General features: G+C 41.6%; 1 protein-coding gene across 6 annotated transcripts in view; it reads right to left on the reverse strand.

Annotated features, from left to right (window-relative positions):
* Nucleotides 1-22099, reverse strand: part of ADK (adenosine kinase) — a 1085903-nt gene that overhangs the window by 61111 nt on the left and 1002693 nt on the right. For all 6 annotated transcript variants that reach the window (XM_029609562.1, XM_029609558.1, XM_029609563.1 and 3 more), the window contains one exon: nt 9053-9139. In XM_029609562.1, the coding sequence (XP_029465422.1) occupies nt 9053-9139 (87 nt within the window). The remainder of the gene's footprint in view (nt 1-9052; nt 9140-22099) is intronic.

Raw genomic sequence — 22099 nt, forward strand, 5'->3', positions numbered from 1 at the left:
TTGAAAGGGGATAAGTATCAGTGGGTGGAGAGAGATGATGAATTAGCAGAAATATTAAACAAATACTTCTGTACAGTGTTCACAAAAGAAGACCCTGGAGAAGGACCGTCACTTGTTATCAAGACTGTAAAAGGGGGTGGAGTAGACAAAACTCCATTTACAGAAGAGAATGTATGGGAAGAGCTAAGAAAACTGAAAGTGGACAAAGCCATGGGGCTTGATGAGGTTCACCCCAGAATACTGAGGGAATTCAGAGATGTGCTGGTGGGTCCACTGTGAGACCTGTTCAATAGATCTTTGGAAAAGGGTATAGTGCCTAGTGAATGGAGAAGAGCGGTGGTGGTCCCGCTTCACAAGAGTCAGAGTAGAGAAGAGGCTGGAAACTACAGGCTGGTTAGCATTACCTCGGTAGTGGGAAAATTAATGGAGATTCTGCTGAAAGAAAGGATAGTGAACTATCTACAATCCGGTGGGTTGCTTGATCAGAAGCATGGATTCACCAGAGAAAGGTCCTGTCAGACGAATCTAATTGAATTTTTTGATGGGGTGACTAGAGAACTGGATCAGGGAAGAGCGCTCAATGTAATTTACTTGGATTTTAGTAAAGCTTTTGATACGGTCCCAAACAGAAGGCTCATCAACAAAATGAGAAGCTTGGGAGTCAGCTCCAAGGTGTTGGCGTGGATTACAAACTGGGTGATAGTAAATGGAACCTACTCTGAAGAGAGAATAGTGTTAAGTGGAGTACCATAGGGATTGGTGTTTTGACCGGTTCTGTTCAACATCTTTGTGAGCGACATTGCAGAAAGGTTAGAAGGTAAAGTTTGTCTATTTGCGGATGATACTAAGATCTTCAACAGAGTGAACACACTGGAAGGAGTACAGAGAATGACACGGGATTTAAAGAAGCTGGAAGAGTGGTTGAACATTATGGCAGCGGGATTCAATGCCAAGAAATGCAGAGTCATGTATCTGGGGCATGGTAATCCAAAAGAACTATATGCGTTGGAGGGTGAAGGGCTGATGTGCATGGAGCAGGAGAGAGAGACCTTGGGGTGATAATGTCTAACAACCTGAAGTCGATGAAGCAGTGTGACACCACGATAGCCAAAGTCAGAAGAATGCTGGGCTGCATAGAGAGAGGAATATCTAGTAAGAAAAGGGAAGTGATAATCCCCTTGTACAGGTCTTTGGTGAGGCCTCACCTGGAGTACTGTGTTCAGTTCTGGAGACCGTATCTCAAAGGAGACGGAGACAGAGACAGGAATGGAGGCGGTTCAGAGAAGAGCGACCAAAATGGTGGGTGGTCTCCATAGAATGACTTATGAGGCGAGGTTGAAGAACCTAAATATGTATACCCTGGAGGAGAGGAGAAGCAGGGGTGATATGATACAGACCTTCAGATACTTGAAAGGTTTTAATGATCCATAGTTGTCAACAAACCTTTTCCATTGGAAACAAGATTGGATGGCCTTTTGGCAAAGGATGCACAAGCCTGAACCTCCCTGTTTATGTAAAACATGGTCACTTGTTCATCTGTCTGCATTAAGATTCTCCTTCCTAAACAAATGGTTCACAGCTCATAGCAAGAGTCACACCTGCAGAATTTCAGGCTTCCTCAACCAAGCCACACATTTTACTCTCAGAAATTATAACGCCTGCCCTGCTTTTCTGTACACCCTCCGACTTATCCTAGCAATATTAAGTCAGAGGAACCAAAAAAAAAAACCCCAAAAAAAATCGGCCCGCCGGTCAGCGGGTTAGAAAAATAGACTCTCAATTTTGCTGGCGTCTGTTTTTCTAACCCGTGGCTGTCAGCAGGTCTGAAAACAGACACCGGTAAAATTAAGCTTTGGTTGTTGGACCCGCTGACATCCACCTCTTCTGCTAATAAGGAGGCGCTAGGAGGCGATATTGTCCCTAGTGCCTACTTATTAGCACCCAGCCTCATTTAAATAGAGAATCGCGCATCCAGGAGAGGTACATGGGTGCGTGTCTGGAAAGCAGCGCTTAACTCGGAGCGCCGGCTCTCCCGCATCTTTAATTGAATCAGCCTGAATAGGAACAGTCTCTGTCAGTGTCTCTTTCTTACATACACACTTTCTCTCTCTCATACTCTGTCCCAGTCTTTCTTTCATGCTGAATAAAGCCCAGCTCCGTCTGGCTATCCAGAATTGACACCCATACCCCTCCCTTCTCTCTGAGCCCAGGGCAAGTGCAATGGTAGTAGGTGTCCAAGGCAAACCTTACAGCCTTGTTCCCCCTTCCACAGCCCTTTCCACACGATTACAAATTATGCATTTATAGTAACAGATTTTACATGGAAAAGGACATTCACAGGCTTCTGAGGTAAAAATATAACTTACAATAAACAACAAGGTGCAAACCAGAAAACTCCGCAAAATAGAAATTTAGATCAGTGGGATAGAAATTGTATAAATAAATAAATAAATAAATACATAAATTTATTGATTTTATTTAACAGCTTTTAATATACCAACGTTCGTAGGACACATCACGCCGGTTTACAAATAACTCAAAGAAGGAGGAATTACAATGAACAGGGGGCAAGGGATGGGAGCAGGCGAGAAAAGGGAGCGGGGTAGGGGAGATAGGAGAGGAAAGAGAGAAATGCAGGTAGAGCGAGAGAGAGAAATCCAACCATAAATGCAGAGAGGAACTTATTTACAACATATCGTAATATTGCTACAGGTTAGGGGGAAAATAGGATGGGAGGGAGGGCGGGCAACGGGTTCAGCGGCTTAATTCAGGGATACATAGAGCGGAAAGGAGTGGGCGGGGGAGGAGTCTGGGGGGGGGGGGAGTGTGGGAGCATGGGAGGGTGTCTAGGTTTGGTTAGTGTCAGGGTAAGCCTTTCTGAACAGCCAGGTCTTGATGCCTTTTTTGAAGGTGGGCAGGCAGGGTTCAAGACGGAGATGGGAGGGAAGTGAGTTCCAGAGGGTAGGGCATGCGAGAGTGAAAGCCCTTTCTCTAGTGGTGGTGAGGTGAGCGATTTTGAGGGAGGGAGTGTGCAGGGTGCCTGCAAGGGAGGATCTGGTTGGACGATTGGTTATGCGGAAATGAGGCGAATCTTTGAGCCAGGGGCTATTTTTATAAAGCAGGTTGTGAAGGGTGGTAAGAGTTTTATACTGTATACGGAAGGAGATGGGTAGCCAGTGCAGGTCCTTAAGTATCGGGAAGATGTGGTCTCTTCTATGGGTGTCTGTTAAGATTCTTGCCATGGCGTTCTGTAGGATTTGTAAAGGTTTAATGGTCGAGTCTGGGAGGCCAAGGAGAAGGGAGTTGCAGTAGTCCACTTTGGAGAGTATGGTGGTCTGCAAGACTAGGCGGAAATCTTGAGTGTGGAGCAATGGCTTAAGCTTTTTAAGAATGTGGAGTTTGTAAAAGCCCCCCTTTAGCAGGGACTTAATATGAGCTTTGAAGTTGAGGTGCTGGTCCAGTTCAATACCCAGGTCTCTCACAGAGGGGGATGGAGAGAGGGAAGAGGAGGAGCAGGGGATGTTGGTAGGGGGTGTGTGTTCAGATTGATTAGATATAATGAGTATCTCAGTTTTAGCTGCATTTAGAGCAAGGTGAAGGTTGGATAATAGCGAGTTGATGGAGGATAGGCAGGAATCCCAGAGTTGGAGGGTTTCTTTGAGCGTATTTTGGATGGGGATGAGAATTTGCACGTCATCGGCGTACATGAAGAAGTTCAAGCTTAGGTCAGAGAGAAGGTGGCAAAGGGGCAGTATATAAATATTGAAAAGGGTAGATGAGAGTGAGGACCCCTGGGGAACACCTTGCATGAGAGGAATGCGAGCAGATTTGGCTTTGTCGATTTTTACTAGGTATTCTCTGTGGGAGAGGTAGGAGGAGAACCATGATAATGCTGTGCCGGAGATACCTATTTCTGCTAGCAGGGAAAGTAGGATTTGATGATTGACCGTGTCGAAGGCTGCTGAGATATCAAGGATAGCGAGGAGAAAAGATTTCCCTTGGCCCATGCCTATGAGGATGGTGTTGGTGATTGCTAGCAGGAGATTTTCAGTATTACGACCCTTACGGAAGCCAAATTGGGATGGATGTAGGATGTGGTGGTCCTCGAGGAAGTCAGAGAGTTGAGAATTGACTACCTTCTCGAGTACTTTGGCAAGGAGGGGCAGGGTCTATCGTAACGTATGTTGGGTGTGGACGTGTTCTTCAGAAAGCCATGAGTAACCCGAATTACAATTACAATACACTAAAACAATACTAACTCTTCTTATGAAAAGGCAACACTGAAAATATTACATCAAGCCCTAAAACACCAACACACTATTTCTTTATAATTATTTACTTGTATACCACTTTTCAGGATTTCATAGCATTTGAGAGTGAGAGGAGGCAGCTTCTATTAGGAAACCAAAACAAGTCAGGCTGCTGTAGATCCCTGCACAGAAACTACATGCTAGCAGAGTACCTCACACCTTGGTCACACATGCAGAACACAGACATACCCTCACCAAATACAGAATAAACAGATCATAACGTATAAATAGAAACATGCACAAAAAGAAAACTAATTGTGCAACTATGGAAAAAAAACATAACCATTCCTCAAAACATCACACAATAAAATAAAAAAATATATAAAAAAATCAATCTTAGTAGTAAAACCATATTAATAAAAATACATATTTCAAAACTGTTGATGAAGAGAATATGCAATAATTTAAAATGCATATAAAAATGGTTTACATTTCCCAAACACTAATAAAAGATTTCAAAACAGCAGACACATCAAACACCTAATTAAAACCAGTAAATAAAAAATCCCCTGCTCTCCATACCTAGGAACTTTTGATTGCAAACACAGAGTTTGATGGGAGTGGAGGATGTACTAAGATTTACTCCTCTCACTCTCATATACATACATTCTCTAACACACACACATTCACTCACATACTCTCTTGGATGCTTATTGACTCTCACATGCTCACAGATGTGCACTCTCAGTTCTCTCATATGCCCACTGACTAACCTACACTCACAGACACTACTCACATACAAATGCTCAACACACTTTACTTGCTCTCACACTCGTTCACTCACACACACACTCTCTCCTTCTTCCTTAAGAATGCAGAAGCAGCTGGAGCAGCCTGTGAATAATAAAAAATATATATATATTGTTTTTTTTTACTCACAATGGTGGTTAGGGGGATCCAGAAAAGCCCCAGGATAACAGGGTCTCAATGGACTGCCTGTTACTGTGGAAGGAGTTGTCCCTTGTGGAGATTGCAAGACCCTGAAATTGATTTTTTATTTTGCTACAATCTAAGGATCGTGGGGGCCCACAGTAGAGGAGTGAGCCAGAAAGCATGAAATGTTGAGCTGGCAGAGGAGAGGACAGCACGATGAGCTGGCTGTTCAGTAGATGCAGGAAGCCTTCTGGCCGACTCCTGCTGGAAGAAGTAGAGCCAGTGAGGGGAGGCAGCTGAAGTGGATCTGAGAGAGCAGCAGAAGGACCACGGAACTGCTACAGAAAAAACAAGTGAAAAGCATGGCGTTGATCTCAATGGGTCAGCAGGCATGGAGCTGCTCTAACCAAAACCAACCAGATGATAAGATTACTGGAGTATGACCGAAGCCCCAATAAGCCAATCCGCCCCTGTCGTGCACGGCCTGCTGGGCCTCTTTCACTCTTCAGCTATCTTTGAGCCTCTTCCACTCTTTAGCTTCCAGCACGGGACTCTTCACTGTTTGGCTGCCATAGGTTGGATTCTGTCAGCAGCTGCGCGAAGGGGGTTGTTGTCATTCCCTTTTTGGCAGCCCCAGGGGTGCCCTCTTCACTTTTTGGTCACTGCGGGAAGGGCTCCATTGGTGATCCTGCTGACAGCCATATGCCTGGCCTCTCTCTTTCGCAGTCACTGCTCCCCCCCAGGTATGCCACCCTGTGCAATTTTATAGTTTGCACACCTGATAGCGCCAGGCCTGCCCCCTAAGTCTTGGAACCTAGGGGCCCCAGAGAGTCTTAATCTGTCACTGTTTTCCTGAATAGTTCCATTTCTTTCCAGGCCTTCACATCTCTATAAAACCTTTACTCAGAAAACAATGTCACAGACCAAGGATAGTGACCCTCGACTAGTGGATGAATAGAAGGGAAAGTTTGGAGATGGTGAATATAAATAAAAGATAAGACAATAAAGCATTTGAATTTAATTCTAAGTCACATGTTGGATATTCTGTTATTGAGCACTAATCCTACCTGAGTTTTGCTTGAACCGTGTTTAGCTAGTTTATGCTGGCTGTTTGTACATTCAGCGTAGAGCAGGATCCTTATCTCAAGGCTTTCCAAGCTTTCACCCAATGTGACCTCATTTTAGCACTAACATTCACATGAACTCAGAGTACAACAAAACAGATTAGCAGGGATCCATCTCCCTCCAATAATCACTCCACTTTTAATACTCTCCAGTGGATCCACTCTCTCAACCTCTTCTCCTCTAGCTGATCCCCCTTCTATATCCTCCAGCTCTCTCCTCTCCCCTCCTATGAACTGAGTTCTTTGAGCTGGAACTAGGTTTGACTTGATAAAATTGACCAGGAAGCCCAGGGACTGAAGAAGCTGAAAAGACTTCGAGAGACTCCAGAACATCCAGGCATAGGAATACATAGACTGCTGACAAAGTTGTACACCCACTACTGTGAGACATTTTGTGAACACTCTGGTGCAGCTGAGAGGCCAAAGGAGAGAACCTTGCATTAGAAGTGTACATTCTTCACCATGAACCAGAGGAACTTCCGATGGATGAAATGAATGAGAATGTGTGCATAAGCACCTTTCAGATCCAGATCACACATCCAATCTCAGTTGAATGAAAAGAAGGCTTATCTAGAGGGAGTTCAGGTTGAATATCTCCTGAACCAGCAATTTGTTTAGGTTTCACAAGTCCAGTATAGACCTTAATCCCCCTGAGATCTTGGGGATTACGAAATACCAGGAATGGAATCTCTGGCCATACTCATGGGAAGGAAGGAGTTCATCATTTTTGCATCCTCCCTGATCCTCAGTCACCCCCCCCCCCCCCCCACAAACCCTTTTTATAACCATCCAACTGATTCTATGTTATCCCCTAGGAGTAGCCTAGTGGTCAGAGCAGTGGGCTAAGAACCAGGAGACCAGGGTTCGAGTCCTGCTGTCGCTCCTTGTGACCTTGGCAAGTCACTTTACCCTCCATTGCTTCAAATGCAAACTTAGATTGTAAGGGAAATACCTACAGTTCCTGAATGTAATCCACTTTGAAGCGCTGAAAAAAGTGCAAAAACAAAGCAGAATATAAATCTAAATCTATCACCTCCCAGCCTCACCTATTCCTTTCCAACCCTTCTCTCACATCCCCCTAGCTGATTCCCTCTTATCCCCAACTCCTCTCTTACATCCTCCAGCCAGTCTTCTTTCATTCCCCCATCTCACCCTCCACAGCCAATCCCTCTTCAGCTAATCCAGCCCTCAAACTCCTCCTGCATCTGAAATCTTCCTTCAAACAGCCCTTTCCCTACACATCCCCCTAAGTCAGCAGCAACAGTTTTCTTTGGGCCCCAGGCCAAAGATGGATGACAACTGGTGAGAAGAGAGGGCAGGCTGATGAAAGGGCCAACAATTTTTTCTTGAGTCTTGAGTGGTGGGTGAGTCTTGAGTGGTGGGTGAGAATAGAGGAGCTATAGCACTCTTCATTAGTCCATGCACACTCTGCCCTCCTCTCCCCTCATGGCTGGTCCAAAACCTGACTGATCTGCATGTGGCAGAGGTACTAGTAATTAAAGTCAGCTTGGGGCCTGTGAGCCAATGCAAGCTCACAGGTGCTACAGAAGCCTCCAATCCCTCCTCATACATGGCTTCCTATTACCACAGAAGTGGTACTTTTTTACTTTTACTTTTTACTTTTATTTATATTTTAGTTTTTATGATTTTATCTTCCGATGTATAGTTGTTTCTTTTATCTTTATTTTATTTAGATATTTTAAGCAAATGGATAATATATAACTAGATTTTAAATGTTTATTTTAAAATGCAAATTCAATTACCGATGCCTAATCTGAGATGTAAACCGACGTGTTATGTTGTTACATGAATGCCGGTATATAAAAACAAATAAATAAAATATATATTGCAAGGGCGGGGCCACTGCAAGACCTGAGAGTGCATGCTGGATCATAGGCCCCATGCTGACTTCCAACTACTAATACTGCTGCTTCCAGCACCTGAAACACATTACCATTTGAGGCACTTGTGACCCCAGATTAAGGTTTATTGACCCAGTTTGGGGTTCTGATCCACAGTTTGGGAAGACCAGCCTTAACTGTTCTAAAATTGTTTACTAACCTTATTACTAGAAATGTCAATTTTAACAAATGGAAAACATTTATTTTGAAAGAAACCAGAAAAGGGAAGCTAATATTTATTTTATCTGTGAGCTAACTGACTAAAACAAATGAAAACAACCCAGCAAGAACAAAACATATGTATGACTATGTTAAGGATGCTGAAGGAAATGTTATACTCTAGATATTATAAAAGGCAGCAGATTTAAAACAAACTGGAGAAATAATGTTTTCACTCAACACACAATCAAGTTGTGAAATATGTAGCTAGAGGATGTGGTCACAACAACTAGTGGGATTTAAAATGGATTTAGACAAGCTCTTGGAAGTCCATGAACCATTATTAACCAGGTGACTCCAGGAAACCCACTATTTGACACTGGGAGGGAGAAATAAGAAATTGGATGTATGTTTTGGAATGGGCCACTGTAGGAGACAGGATGTTAGCCTCAATAGACCCTTGCTCTGACTAAGCATTTCACTTCTTATATCCTTATGTTCTTGCTTGTCCTAACTTATATTTGTATCACAAAACATTATGCTGTCAACCTCCTCTGTACTACAACTAAAAAAAAAATGTTTTCTGGTTAAGATGGATAACAATTGTATTATAACAGTGTGCACATTAAAATAAAAAAAGGAAAAGTACTACTTGCCAAATAAAATTGACATAAATGATACATACCTCCTACAAATGCATCTCCAGCTCCATTTGTATCAACAATTTTAGTCTGGTCGATTTCAATGACTGGAAAGGATACTACTTCATCCACTATGGAGAGAAAAACACAAGACATAAAGAGCACATTAAAAGATAGGTAAAATCTCAAATGTTTAAAACCACAATATAAAAATGAAAGTGTCATACACAATTCACTGCAATTTTCACACCTCCACATATTAAGACCATGTTACACTTAGTAAAATTAAAATATCATATATACATAGATGGGGGCGTCAATAAATAAGGTGAATATAAATATAGCATAAAAACAGTTTAAATTCACGTTATTTATTGCTCCCCTATATATACATACACACTCTTTATGGGGCTATGCTGATGAGGGAATATGTGTGAAATGGGTGTGGGGGTGGTGTGTATGTGCTGTTGGAGAGAGTGAGTGGAGGTCGTGTGTGTGTGGTGTATGGCTAGGGTTTTCTTCTGTGCACACTCTCCATTTTATGCTCTTCTCCTCACCCTAGGGGGTGGGTGTAAGTGTTGGGGGTAAGTGTTTTGGGTTGGTGCATTCTCTCCCCCTCTCCTCACCCTTCTGTATATGTGTGTCTGTTGAGGGGGGTGTGTATTTCTGGGTCGTGACGTGGTGGTGTTTTTGTGGGGAGGAATGCTGTGGGGGGGGGGGGGGGGGTAAGCAGTGTTGAGGAGAGGGAGAGAGAGAAAGTGGGGAATAGTGTGTGTATATGGGAGAGAAGAGAAGGTTGAGAGATGGTGGTATAGGTAGGGTGTAGGGTTAGTGTTGGCATGTCATTGCATGTATATGGCAATAGAGACTATTTCGACCTCACACTCGTTAACCCTGTCTCCCTCTCCTCAACTCTGAGTATTGGGGTGCTGGTAGTATGGGTGTGGGGAGGTGGGAGAGCTATTTGTGTGTATGCATATAGAAGGAAGTGCTGGAAGGGGGTGACAAAGGGGTTAAAGGGGCTCTTAGGGAAGATAAGGCCATTGCAGAAAGACTAAATGAATTCTTTGCTTCCCTGTTTACTAATGAGGGTGTTGGGGAGATACCACTTCCAGAGATGGTTTTCAGGGGTGATGAGTTAGACGATCTGAACGAAATCACAGTGAACCTGGAAGATGTAGTAGGCCACATTGACAAACTAAAGAGTAGCAAATCACCTGAACCGGATGGTATGCATCCTAGGGTACTGAAGGAACTAAAAAATGAAATTTCTGATCTATTAGTTAAAATTTGTAAACTATCATTAAAATCATCCATTGTACCTGAAGACTGGAGGGTGGCCAATGTAACCCCAATATTTAAAAAAGGCTCCAAGGGTGATCCGGGTAACTACAGACCAGTGAGCCTGATTTCAGTGCCGGGAAAAATAGTGGAAACTATTCTCAAGATCAAAATCGTAGAGCATATTGAAAGACATGGTTTAATGGAACACAGTCAACATGGATTTACCCAAGGTAAGTCTTGCCTAACAAATCTGCTTCAGTTTTTTGAAGGGGTTAATAAACATGTGGATAAAGGTGAACCGGTAGATGTAGTGTATTTGGATTTTCAGAAGGCGTTTGACAAAGTCCCTCATGAGAGGCTTCTACGAAAACTAAAAAGTCATGGGATAGGAGGTGATGTCCTTTCATGGATTACAAACTGGTTAAAAGACAGGAAACAGAGAGTAGGATTAAATGGTCAATTTTCTCAGTGGAAAAGGGTAAACAGTGGAGTGCCTCAGGGATCTGTACTTGGACCGGTGCTTTTCAATATATATATATAAATGATCTGGAAAGGAATACAACGAGTGAGGTTATCAAATTTGCGGATGATACAAATTATTCAGAGTAGTTAAATCACAAGCGGATTGTGATACATTACAGGAGGACCTTGCAAGACTGGAAGATTGGGCATCCAAATGGCAGATAAAATTTAATGTGGACAAGTGCAAGGTGTTGCATATAGGGAAAAATAACCCTTGCTGTAGTTACACGATGTTAGGTTCCATATTAGGAGCTGCTACCCAGGAAAAAGATCTAGGCATCATAGTGGATAATACTTTAAAATCGTCGGCTCAGTGTGCTGCAGCAGTCAAAAAAGCAAACAGAATGTTAGGAATTATTAGGAAGGGAATGGTTAATAAAACGGAAAATGTCATAATGCCTCTGTATCGCTCAATGGTGAGACCACACCTGGAATACTGTGTACAATTCTGGCCGCCGCATCTCAAAAAAGATATAGTTGTGATGGAGAAGGTACAGAGAAGGGCAACCAAAATGATAAAGGGGATGGAACAGCTCCCATATGAGGAAAGGCTGAAGAGGTTAGGGCTGTTCAGCTTGGACAAGAGACGGCTGAGGAGGCATTCCATGACGTTAGTAAGTAGCACATTTAAGACTAATTGGAGAAAATTCTTTTTCACTCAACGCACAATAAAGCTCTGGAATTTGTTGCCAGAGGATGTGGTTAGTGCAGTTAGTGTAGCTGGGTTCAAAAAAGGTTTGGATAGTTCTTGGAGAAGTCCATTAACGGCTATTAATCAAGTTTACTTAGGGAATAGCCACTGCTATTAATTGCATCAGTAGCATAGGATCTTCTTAGTGTTTGGGTAATTGCCAGGTTCTTGTGGCCTGGTTTGGCCTCTGTTGGAAACAAGATGCTGGGCTTGATGGACCCTTGGTCTGACCCAACATGGCAATTTCTTATGTTCTTAAGGATATGCAGGTGGGTGGAGGAATATATCTGAATTCCATCCCTTCTCCCCTCACCCACTCTGCACTCTTCTCCCTCCCCATCTCACTCTAGCTTGCCTCTTACTCCCCTCCCCTCCTCTCCCAATCCAATCCAACCTGCTCTTCTCACCAAACCATGGGATACTTCCTATTCACAAAACCTTTTGGCTGAGTTGCCATCCCTGCAGTGCTGATCCTATTGATTCTTCTCTGCTAATAGAATATTCTCCCTATCTGGGTGAGCACTGCTGTGCATGCATAAAATAATGATCACCTGGATCCCCTAATATTTTTATATTATATAAAACAGAAAAAATGAAACATAGATGAAGTCTTGCCTCATACATATATTTAGCCATGAAAGGGCTGGTCTCATCTATGCTCCATTTGTCTTGTTTCTTTGAATCATCCAGCATGAAAATTCTTTAAAGAAATCACCAATCAGGCTTACCAAGCAAAGTATATTAGATTTCTTTTAGTGGCAAGCTTTTACAATACACAATCACACCACTCCAATATAATAAATGTACTAATGTTATATAGTTTTAAATTAAATACATGCAACTAATTAATCACCTTAGGCTTTGTATGTGGCAATATCTTAATAGCATGATAAAAATACAATTACCACCTTGTCAGACTATCTTGTTAAACGTGTAAATCACCCCCATGGCACAGCCAATAAAATCTCTGTTATTGGTTGACTGACAAGTGATTTTTATTCAGAATGATGCAGCAAGCAAAACTCACTTTTGCAAATGGTACCATTTATTAAAAAGTGTGCATATGTACATCTCTCTATATATATATATAGTTGTGCTCATAAGTTTACATACCCCTGGCAGAATTAGTAAGGTGTGTAGCATTTTAAAAAACCATGCGTGATCAGACAAAACATGTCTGTTATTTTTAATGTGTATCAAACTATTATGCATCACAGAATAGCATAATCATTAAACAAACCATAGCAAGAAGAGAAATAATAAAATGGTTCTGTTCAAAAGTTTGCATACCTTTAGATCTTAATATCGTGTACTGCTCCCTTTGCATCAATGATGGGCTTGCAGTCTTTTGTGATAGTTGTGGATGAGACCCTTTATTTTCTCATGTGGTAAAGCTAACCATTCCTCTTGGCAATGGCAAAAAGTCTCCATATCCTGTAGATTCTTTGGTTGTTTAGCATGAACTGCATGTTTGAGTTCTTTCCAAAGTGGCTCAATGATGCTGAAGTCAGGAGACTGTGATGACCATTTCATAACCTTCACTTTCTTCTGCAGTAGCCACTGAAGGGTCGACTTGGCCTTATGATTCAGATCATTGGCATATTGAAAAGTCCAAGTGTATTCCATGCGCAGCTTTCTGGCTGATGAATGCAAATTCTCCTCCAATATTTTCAGATAAGATGCTGCATTCAAGCTGCCATCAATTTTGACTAACTTTCCTGTGCCACTGTAGTTCACATACCCCCCAAAACAGCAGAGATCCACTTCCAGGGTTCATGGTGGCTTCATAGGCCTTAAGGACTCCTCTCCAAACATAGCATTTATGGTTATGACTATAAAGTTCAACTTTGATCTCCTCACTCCAAATTATTTTGTTTCAGGATTTTTGAGGCTCCTCTAGGTGCTGTTTGGCATATTGTACGTGGGCTGTTTTATGGCATTGATGTAGGAATGGCTTTTTCTGACAACTCTTCCATGTAATCTATTTTTGTTCAACTATCTCCTTATTGTGCATGCTGAAACACCCACACCACTTTGTTTCAGTAGAAGTTGCTTGCGGGTTTTTCTTTGCATCCCGACAAATTTTCCTGGCAGTTGTCTGAAATTAACAGAACCCAAGATTTTCCATTTCTTGATCAGAGTTTGAACAGAACTGATTGGCATTTTCAAATCTTTGGATATCTTTTTATATCGTCTTTCTGATTTATAAAGTTGAACTACTTTTCCTTGCAGATCCTTTGACAGTTCTTTTGCTTTCCTCATGCTTCAGTAACCACCAGTGTCAGTGCAGTCCTCAATGAAATGCACGAGGGTTTATTAAGAGCTAAGAAATTCATAGACTATTTATACAAAGACACTACTTACACTCAAACAAGGCACAGGTGTGAATATTACCCGCCATTACGATATCAACCTGTGTGTGTCAACTTGAGAGTATATTATCAGCCCAAAAATTCAAGGGTTTACAAACTTTTGAACAGGACCATTTTATTATTTCCTTTATTGCTATGGTTTAATGATTATACTATTCTGTGATGCATAACAGTTTAATTTGAAGCACATTAAAAATAATAGACACGTGTTTTGTCTGATCAATCATGTTTTCTTAAAATGCTACACATATTACAAATTCTGCCAGGGGAATGTAAACTTATGAGCATAACTGTATATATAGAAAAGAGAAAGATGAATATATCTTTTATTATGTGTTCTTCCAAAGGCAACCCAACAGTGGAATGAATTATAATGCTCAAACCACAGAATGATGGCATTACTGCCCATTGGAAGTCACTTTTGGAATCTAAGGGATCACATTTTCCTAATGTTATCTCACACATCTATATATCATTTATGATAGTCTAAACTGTCTCGGCTTCTCCCATTTTCTTCCCCTATATTCACTGGCAGATACAGGATTACTATTGCCCTCTTCTTTCTCATTTATTTCACTTTTATTTAATCCTTCCTTACTCATCTTTTTGTCCTCTGACTTCCCAAACAATGTCTTGTTACAACTCACTGAGGAAATCAAAGATCATTTTAAATTGATTAGTAGTACTGCAGAGCAGAGTGAATCAATGAGAAAACACTGATTTTCATGCACTACAAATATGTCTTGACTAGTAGTAAATGTCTATCCAAGGACAGGGAAATACTGTGAAGTGTAGAAAGTGCACAACTGAGATGTGTGAAAGTAGTGAATGATCAATGAGCTGGGGTATACTTTGTGGAAGCAGAGAGTGGATTCCACAATTCAAAGAGAGAGACAGAGGTGGAGAGTACAGCCAGAGAAAGGGGTGGAGCTCTATTTCCATATGTGGTAGTAGAGTTTGAATTGGAAAACAGAGAGGGGGCAGAGCTGGAAAGACAGGCAAAGTTGGAGAGTATAGGGATAGAGAGGGTGAAACTCAATTTCCATACAGAGAGAAGGGCAGAGCTAGACAGTGAGGTGGAGCTGGAGAGGGGCGAAGTGAATTTGCATACCAGTGATACAGGCATGGGGCAACTTTCCTCTTTATTATAGCTAGATGAGAAGGCTTATTTTATATGTTAATATTCTCTTTTATATAGTATAAGTGTAATTTTTCAGATTTGTTACATTCAGCAAAATAAATGAGAAGAAAAAAGCAAATAAATTATAGGATGGAAGAGAAAACGAGCAATATTGTGTGCAACTGTTTTAAAAGATGCTAAATTAATAAGAGCAACTTAAAAATCAATTTAGGACAATAAGCATGAAACTGTGTGAAAGTGTATTATAGATTATGATATTTAAAGAAACTGCAAGCTGATCTTCTCTTAATATACTTACAGTTCATAATAAAGATATGATATACATATATATGCATCTTCAAACACACATACACACATGGTATATCCTAAATATGTGGGTTCAATAAGTATTATATAAAAATCTTTATTTGAACAACTGTTTCATGAACTTAAAGATATATTATATACATTAGTGCATTTATGACCGCTTTAAGCACTGCTCTTAAATTGGAAAATAACTGTGTAAGAGACTATCTTTGACCAATTAGATGTGATTGATCTCAAAGGCAGTTGCTCCCACAGTGGTCCAAAATAGAGTTACAGTTACTCTAGACAACATAAAACAGTTTTAAAAGTCACTTTATCCTTTGATAGTTATGTTTAGATGTCTGAACAATTTCACATTATGTCTGAATTAATTACACAGCAAAATAGTTTAATATCCTCAAATTGGGGGCGGGGAGGGAGAAGACACTAGAAAGCTCATGGCCAGATGGATTTGTAAAAGATCTGCTCTCCAAGGAACAAGACAAAAACAGTAAACTCTATAAATAAAATTGCTTTATCTTCCAAATAATTATCCTAAGAAATAAATATCAAAGGCCAGTGTTAATCCAAGCAACACAAGAAGCATCTTTTCAGCATTATCTGGAGACAATTTTCAGTATTATCTGGCTAAATTAGCCAGATAACTTTAGAGCAGCCCTAAAGTTAATCAGGTAAACATAGCTGGCTAACTTTTAGACAGCTGGGTATATTCAACAATGTGCCCAAGTGCAGCTAATATCCCAGCTGCCCAGCAGCTGAAAATGAACTACAATGTGAAAATTCTTCCAGAGATTTCCTATAAAATTTGTCATATGGAAAATGCACTGCAGTAAGCCAAGTGTAATATTTTTGTGGTGGGGGGTTCTAATCCCACCCTTGGTTACTTTTCTTAGAAAATGTCAAGCAGATGGTGTAATGGACCGGGTCCAAGATAATTTCCTTTACTGGGCAGGAAGATACGAACACCCTCTGTGGTTGACACACCTCATTCGAAACTAAAATCCTGGGAATACAGTAAGTCCAAGCCCTTTTGGGTGCTACTGATTTGCTATTTTTAAGGGAAAAAAGTACACAACAGACAAAATAACCAGCCCTCAAAAACCATACTGGCTACATAGTATAGTCCACAGTCAATAGCATAGTAGAAGCAGCAAAAAGAAAATCTACACTTTACAAAGAATTCATAGTCTGGTAGAATCAACTTCAAAATGTATTACTGCAATAAAGTCAACACTTACTTCTTCAGTATGGTGGGAATAAATGGATGAGTCTGTCAGTAAGCAAGTTTTTTCTCTTCTGTTGTCCCCATATGCCTCCTAGTGGCATTAACAAATAGTAAAATTCCACACCAACCTGTCAAACTCTATGAAGACATATGTCAGAATCAATTGATTCATATTACTGTCCCTCCTGACGCAGCCTCGGCGAAACACGGGACCATGTCGGAGGATGCATTGAATTACGCTGATTAACGCTTACTATATACAGTGGAGTTTGCCGATATTGCAATAAAGAATGTACTGAAAGTTCATGGACTATGCAGTTTATTGCACTTATTTTGGTTGCAATTAACAAATAGTAAGACATATAGGCCTAGGAATTATAATATTTTTGTATACCGCCTTCCTTAGACAAAGTCCAACCCAAAACGATTCATGAACTATGAAAACACTACCATAAATAGAAATACATAATTAAAATAATATATCAGAATAGCACAGTGTGACCACATCACAGAAGCCAGACATAAGGTCCTCTACACAGCTCACAAAAGACACTGAATTTTCTTGTGCATATTGGCTTCTGCAATTGTTCGTCCGGTCGCAGATGGCTGCGACCGCTCTGCCTCACCTCTTTTTTATCTTTCTTCTCCTCCATGGGTAAGATGGCTGCCTCCGGTGCAGAGTGCCGAAACCCTCGGCGTCTCCAACTCAGCATGGGCGTCCCTGTCCGCCATGCTCCTTCCCGTGGCCTCATAGGGCATGCGTGCGCACGCTGCCTACGCTTATCAAAACGTCATGGCGGGAACCTCGGGGGAGTCCCCACCGCATGACGTCAATACCTCCGGGTATTTAAGCCTTTGCTCCGCTCCTAACCAGCGAGTTAGCAAGGACTTCGGTTTAGCTACTCTGACCGCTTCCAAGCTGCATGCTTGAATGACTCGCTACCCTCCGGGGTATCTCACTCCTAAGAAGCTCTGGAACCCGCTCCTCGGGGGCCTCTCGTTTCCAACTACCCTTCGGGGTTTCTACTACTTATCTAGACAACCACTCCTCGTGGGTCTCTCTTCTCTATTTCAGGAGTCATCTGCGCTCATAGGTACTCGCTCCTCGAGGGCCTTTCCAGCAGGGTATCCTGCACCACGGACCTCGGGTTCTTTCTTCCAACTACTATCAGGATTCCTGCACTACTCTTCAGTGAGTACTTCTCGGCTCCAGCTCTCCATTTCCACCCTTCAGGTTCGGCTTATCCCGCTCTGCGGAACACTACCTACCTAGTTACATCCGGGTGAGATCATCTACATCAGAGACTGTCTGAGCTTAGTGGCACATCGCTGGTCTTCTGTGCCATCCATTCCTTTGCAAGTACCATCTCTCTATAGCAGTACAATAAAGCTTTCCTTCCCAGTGTCTGCTCTCTGCATTTAGCCTATCACTGTGTTTCCCCCACGGGGCTCTTCCCTGTGGGAGGAGTCATCATCACTGTGATCAAGAGTCCACACTATGCCACAAACCCAACAAGCAACAGAGTACTGTGAAGGCTGCAGATATTTGTATTTAAAGAAGTGGCATACCATAGATATATGGGAGTAAAAGCTTGTTTTCACTCCTCCAGTGGAGAATCCATAGGAGCTTGCTTCATGCAAGAACACAAACACTGGTCTCCAAGAAAATCTTCCACAAGCATAAGGCCAGAGAAAGATTTATATGCCATCATTTTACTATGTTACTATACAAGTACAACTGCCAGCCCCTCCAGACCTCCTGCAAGTTGGCTTATTTATATATTGCACTAAGCAGAAGCAAACTCCTCTCAAATAATCCACTCACTACAAGTGGTACACTTTAGAGAGGGAAATAGTATTTTTAACTATTTACCATAAACACATTAACTCAGACTAGAGACAATATCATCGACATATGCTCAAATAGGATTTAATCCGCTGTCTCTCGCCCTCAATGGGGCCGCAGGCAGTAGTCAGCCTATGAGCAAAAAACTTTTAATCATTTATTGTCTCCCGTCTAATATACCAATTTTATCTTTTTTATCTTTTTTAGTTTTTTTTATCAACTATTCAGTTTAATTAATATAATATAAAGCATCTATCAAAAATCTCAACCGGCTTGTTACCCAAAAAAAGTTTTTTGAAAAAAAACTTAGCCAATAGAAGGTCATTCAGATATTCAACCCTTCAGATATTCAACCCTTCAGATATTCAACCCTAATGACCTTCTATTGGCTAAGTATTTTTTCAAAAAAACTTTTTTGGGTAACAAGCCGGTTGAGATTTTTTGATAGATGCTTTATATTTAATTTAATTAAACTTGAATAGTTGATAAAAAAACTAAAAAAGATAAAAAAGATAAAATTGTTATATTAGACGGGAGACAATAAAGGATTAAAAGTTTTTTGCTCATAGGCTGACTACTGCCTGCGGCCCATTGAGGGCGAGAGACAGCGGATTAAATCCTATTTTGAGCATATGTCGATGATATTGTCTCTAGTCTGAGTTAATGTGTTTATGGTAAATAGTTAAAAATACTATTTCCCTCCCTAAAGTTACCACTTTGTAGTTATTTATATATTTTACATATTTATATGCTGCCTTGCCCAAAGTCCCTAGGTGGTGCACATAATTAACATACATAATCAATATTAAAATATACAAAGAAAACAGATAAGACAAGTCCCTTAGCCTGATAGATGGAAATGAACAAAATTTTGACCAGCCTACAAAAATGCCAATCGAAAAAAGAATGTTTTAGCTATTATTTCAGAAGTCTTATGACATTCAGTCTGCTGCAGTTCTTGAGATAAAGAGTTCCAGAGAGTTGGAGTAGCAATAGAAAGCGCATGCTTCCTCGTAACAAAGTCTGGCATGACGTACAAAGAGAATGTCCAATAGCCCCTTTGCGAAGATCGCAATGATCTCTCAGGATTATATATATCTGCAATAGGGCAATATCCCATTGTAGCAAATCCAGACCCAAAAGCTTGTAAGTCAATACCACAATTTTATATTTGATCCTCCACTGCACTGGTAACCAGTGGAGGTCAAATAATACAGAGGAAATGTGAGATCCAATACTGCACCCAAATATCAATCATGCAGCTGCATTCCATAGCAGCTGGAGTGCTTTGATGGTGGTCAGAGGTAAGCCAAGATAAACTGCATTGCTGTCATCAATAGTAGGAAAAATCATGGCTTCCACCACTGTGCAAAAATCAGTAGGGTCTAATACGGGCTTCATACCTTGTAATTGATGTAGTTTATAGAAACCAGATTTAAATACTGCTGTAACTTGGGGGATCATAGATAGTTTTGTATCGATCATTGAAATAGTCATCTCAATGTGCTGAGGCAGTCAAAAAAGCAAACAGAATGTTAGGAATTATTAGAAAAGGAATAGTGAATATTTATTTATTTAAAACATTAATAGCCCACCCTTCCTACATTCAGGACGGGTTACAATATCACATTCACAGATTTTTTAAAACATGGCGACTAAGTTACAAAATAAAAATTACATAGCAGCGAGTAATCAAACAATCATACATCTGGATTTAGACATTAAGGCCCGGATTTTAAAATCCTTACGTGCGCCGGGCCTATTTTAAAAAGGCCCAGCCATGCACGTAAAGCCCCAGGACGCTCGTAAGTCCAGGGGCTTCGGAAAAGAAGGGGGGGCGGGGCAGTCCGGGGATGAGGGCGGGGTGGGGTCAGAGGCTCCCGGCACAGTGGCCATTTGCCGCTGTGCCGGGGGAATTGCATGCCGGCAGGGTGCAGGTGCGCACAACCTGCACCTGTCCCGAGGCAGGCGCAAAAGGTAGGATAAAGGTCGGGGGGTCTAAGTTAGGGCTAGGGGGTGGGTAAGTTAGGGAAAGGGGAAGGGAGGTTGGTTTAGGGGGTTGGAAAGTTCCCTCCCTCGGAGCAGCCTGGGAGGGAAAGGGGGAAGGCCACGGGTGTTGGCACGCGCAAGTTGCACTAATGCGCAGCACCTTGCGAGCGCTGACCCCCGATTTTATAACATGCGTGCACCGGCATGCGCATGTTATAAAATCGCGTGTCAATGTGTGCGTGCGCACATGAACGCACGCGTGTAGGTCTTAAAATCTACTCCAAAGGTGAATTTAAATTTAAAAAGTCTTTAAAGCATTCTTAAAAAATCTAGGATGTTTTAGGGTTCTTGGTGGATATCATAATGCCTCTGTATTGCTCCATTGTGAGACCACACCTTGAATACTGTGTGCAATTCTGGTCCCCACATCTCAAAAAGATATAGTTGCAATGGAGAAAGGCTATGAGGAAAGGCTAAAGAGGTTAGGGTTATTTAACAAGGAGAAGAGACGGTTGAGGGGGGATATGATAGGGGTCTACAAAATAATGAAAGGACTTGAACGGATAAATGTAAATCAGTTATTTACTCTCTCAGACAATAAAAGGACTAGGGGGCACTCCATGCAGTGTGCAAGTAGCACATTTAAAACAAATCGGAGAAATCTTGACAATTGGTGGTATCTCAATTGTCTCCCTGCTGCTGGGTGCGTGCACATGGATGTGCTGATTTTATAACATACGTGGGTATACGTGTATAAATGTGTGCATGTTATAAAATCGGCTATCTGCGCGCACAATTTTATACTGATGCGCACATGTGCATGCAGATGCCATAAGTGGGGGGGATTTTAGTAGGTATGTGCGGTGATGCAATAGGCCTTTTACCCAGTTTGTTCCCAGTTCGCCTCAGTAAAGAAGAGGACTTCCTAAACCCCCCTAGCTAACTTGCCTTCCTTTCCCCCTATTACCCCTGACCCTTAAAACCCCGCTAACTAGCATTTTTTTTTGTTACATGACTTACACGCCACCCATAGCAGAAAAAGTTACGCAGTAGGATTCATGCTACACACCTGGCCCGCCCATGTCCTGCCCATGCTCCTCCAAGACCATGCCCATGCCCCTCCCCTTTTGGTGAAAAATGTTTTTATGCTCGTACCAGCACTGGTTTTAAAATTCGCATGGCTCGTGCCAGGCTGAGTCACATGCATATCTCCCAGCTTTGGTGCACATAGGGCTTTTAAAATTTACCAGTAAGTCTTGGCAATAGAGCTAGCTTATTATGAGTAAGCCAGCCCTTTACAGAGGTCATGCAGAGAGATAGCACTCTGGTCATATCATACCAAGGCTTAGAAATAGGGATGCAGAACTGCAAATCGTCATCATACAGACGGGAGCCTTCACAGAGGCCAGCTAATAACTTGCAGATGGGAACCAGATAAATGTTAAATAAAAGCGCTGAAAGAGCTGACCCATGTGGGACTCCCGTCAGTATCCTGATACCAGTTCGAGGAAATCTCTTTAGTGACTACTTGTTGCATTCTACCATGGAGATGTGATGTCAATCATTGGAATACCAAACCTACAATCCCAATCTAACAGGGTCGTTTATTTCACGATAGGGCTTTAACGCGCAATAAATAGTGCAACGCAAAGTCAAATTTCATATTGAATATTCCAGTGGGAGACGTTTGGGCAGAGTTAATGGTAATGAGGGTC

This window comes from Rhinatrema bivittatum, chromosome 7 (genome assembly GCF_901001135.1).
Source record: "Rhinatrema bivittatum chromosome 7, aRhiBiv1.1, whole genome shotgun sequence".
Classification (NCBI taxonomy): Eukaryota; Metazoa; Chordata; class Amphibia; order Gymnophiona; family Rhinatrematidae; genus Rhinatrema; species Rhinatrema bivittatum.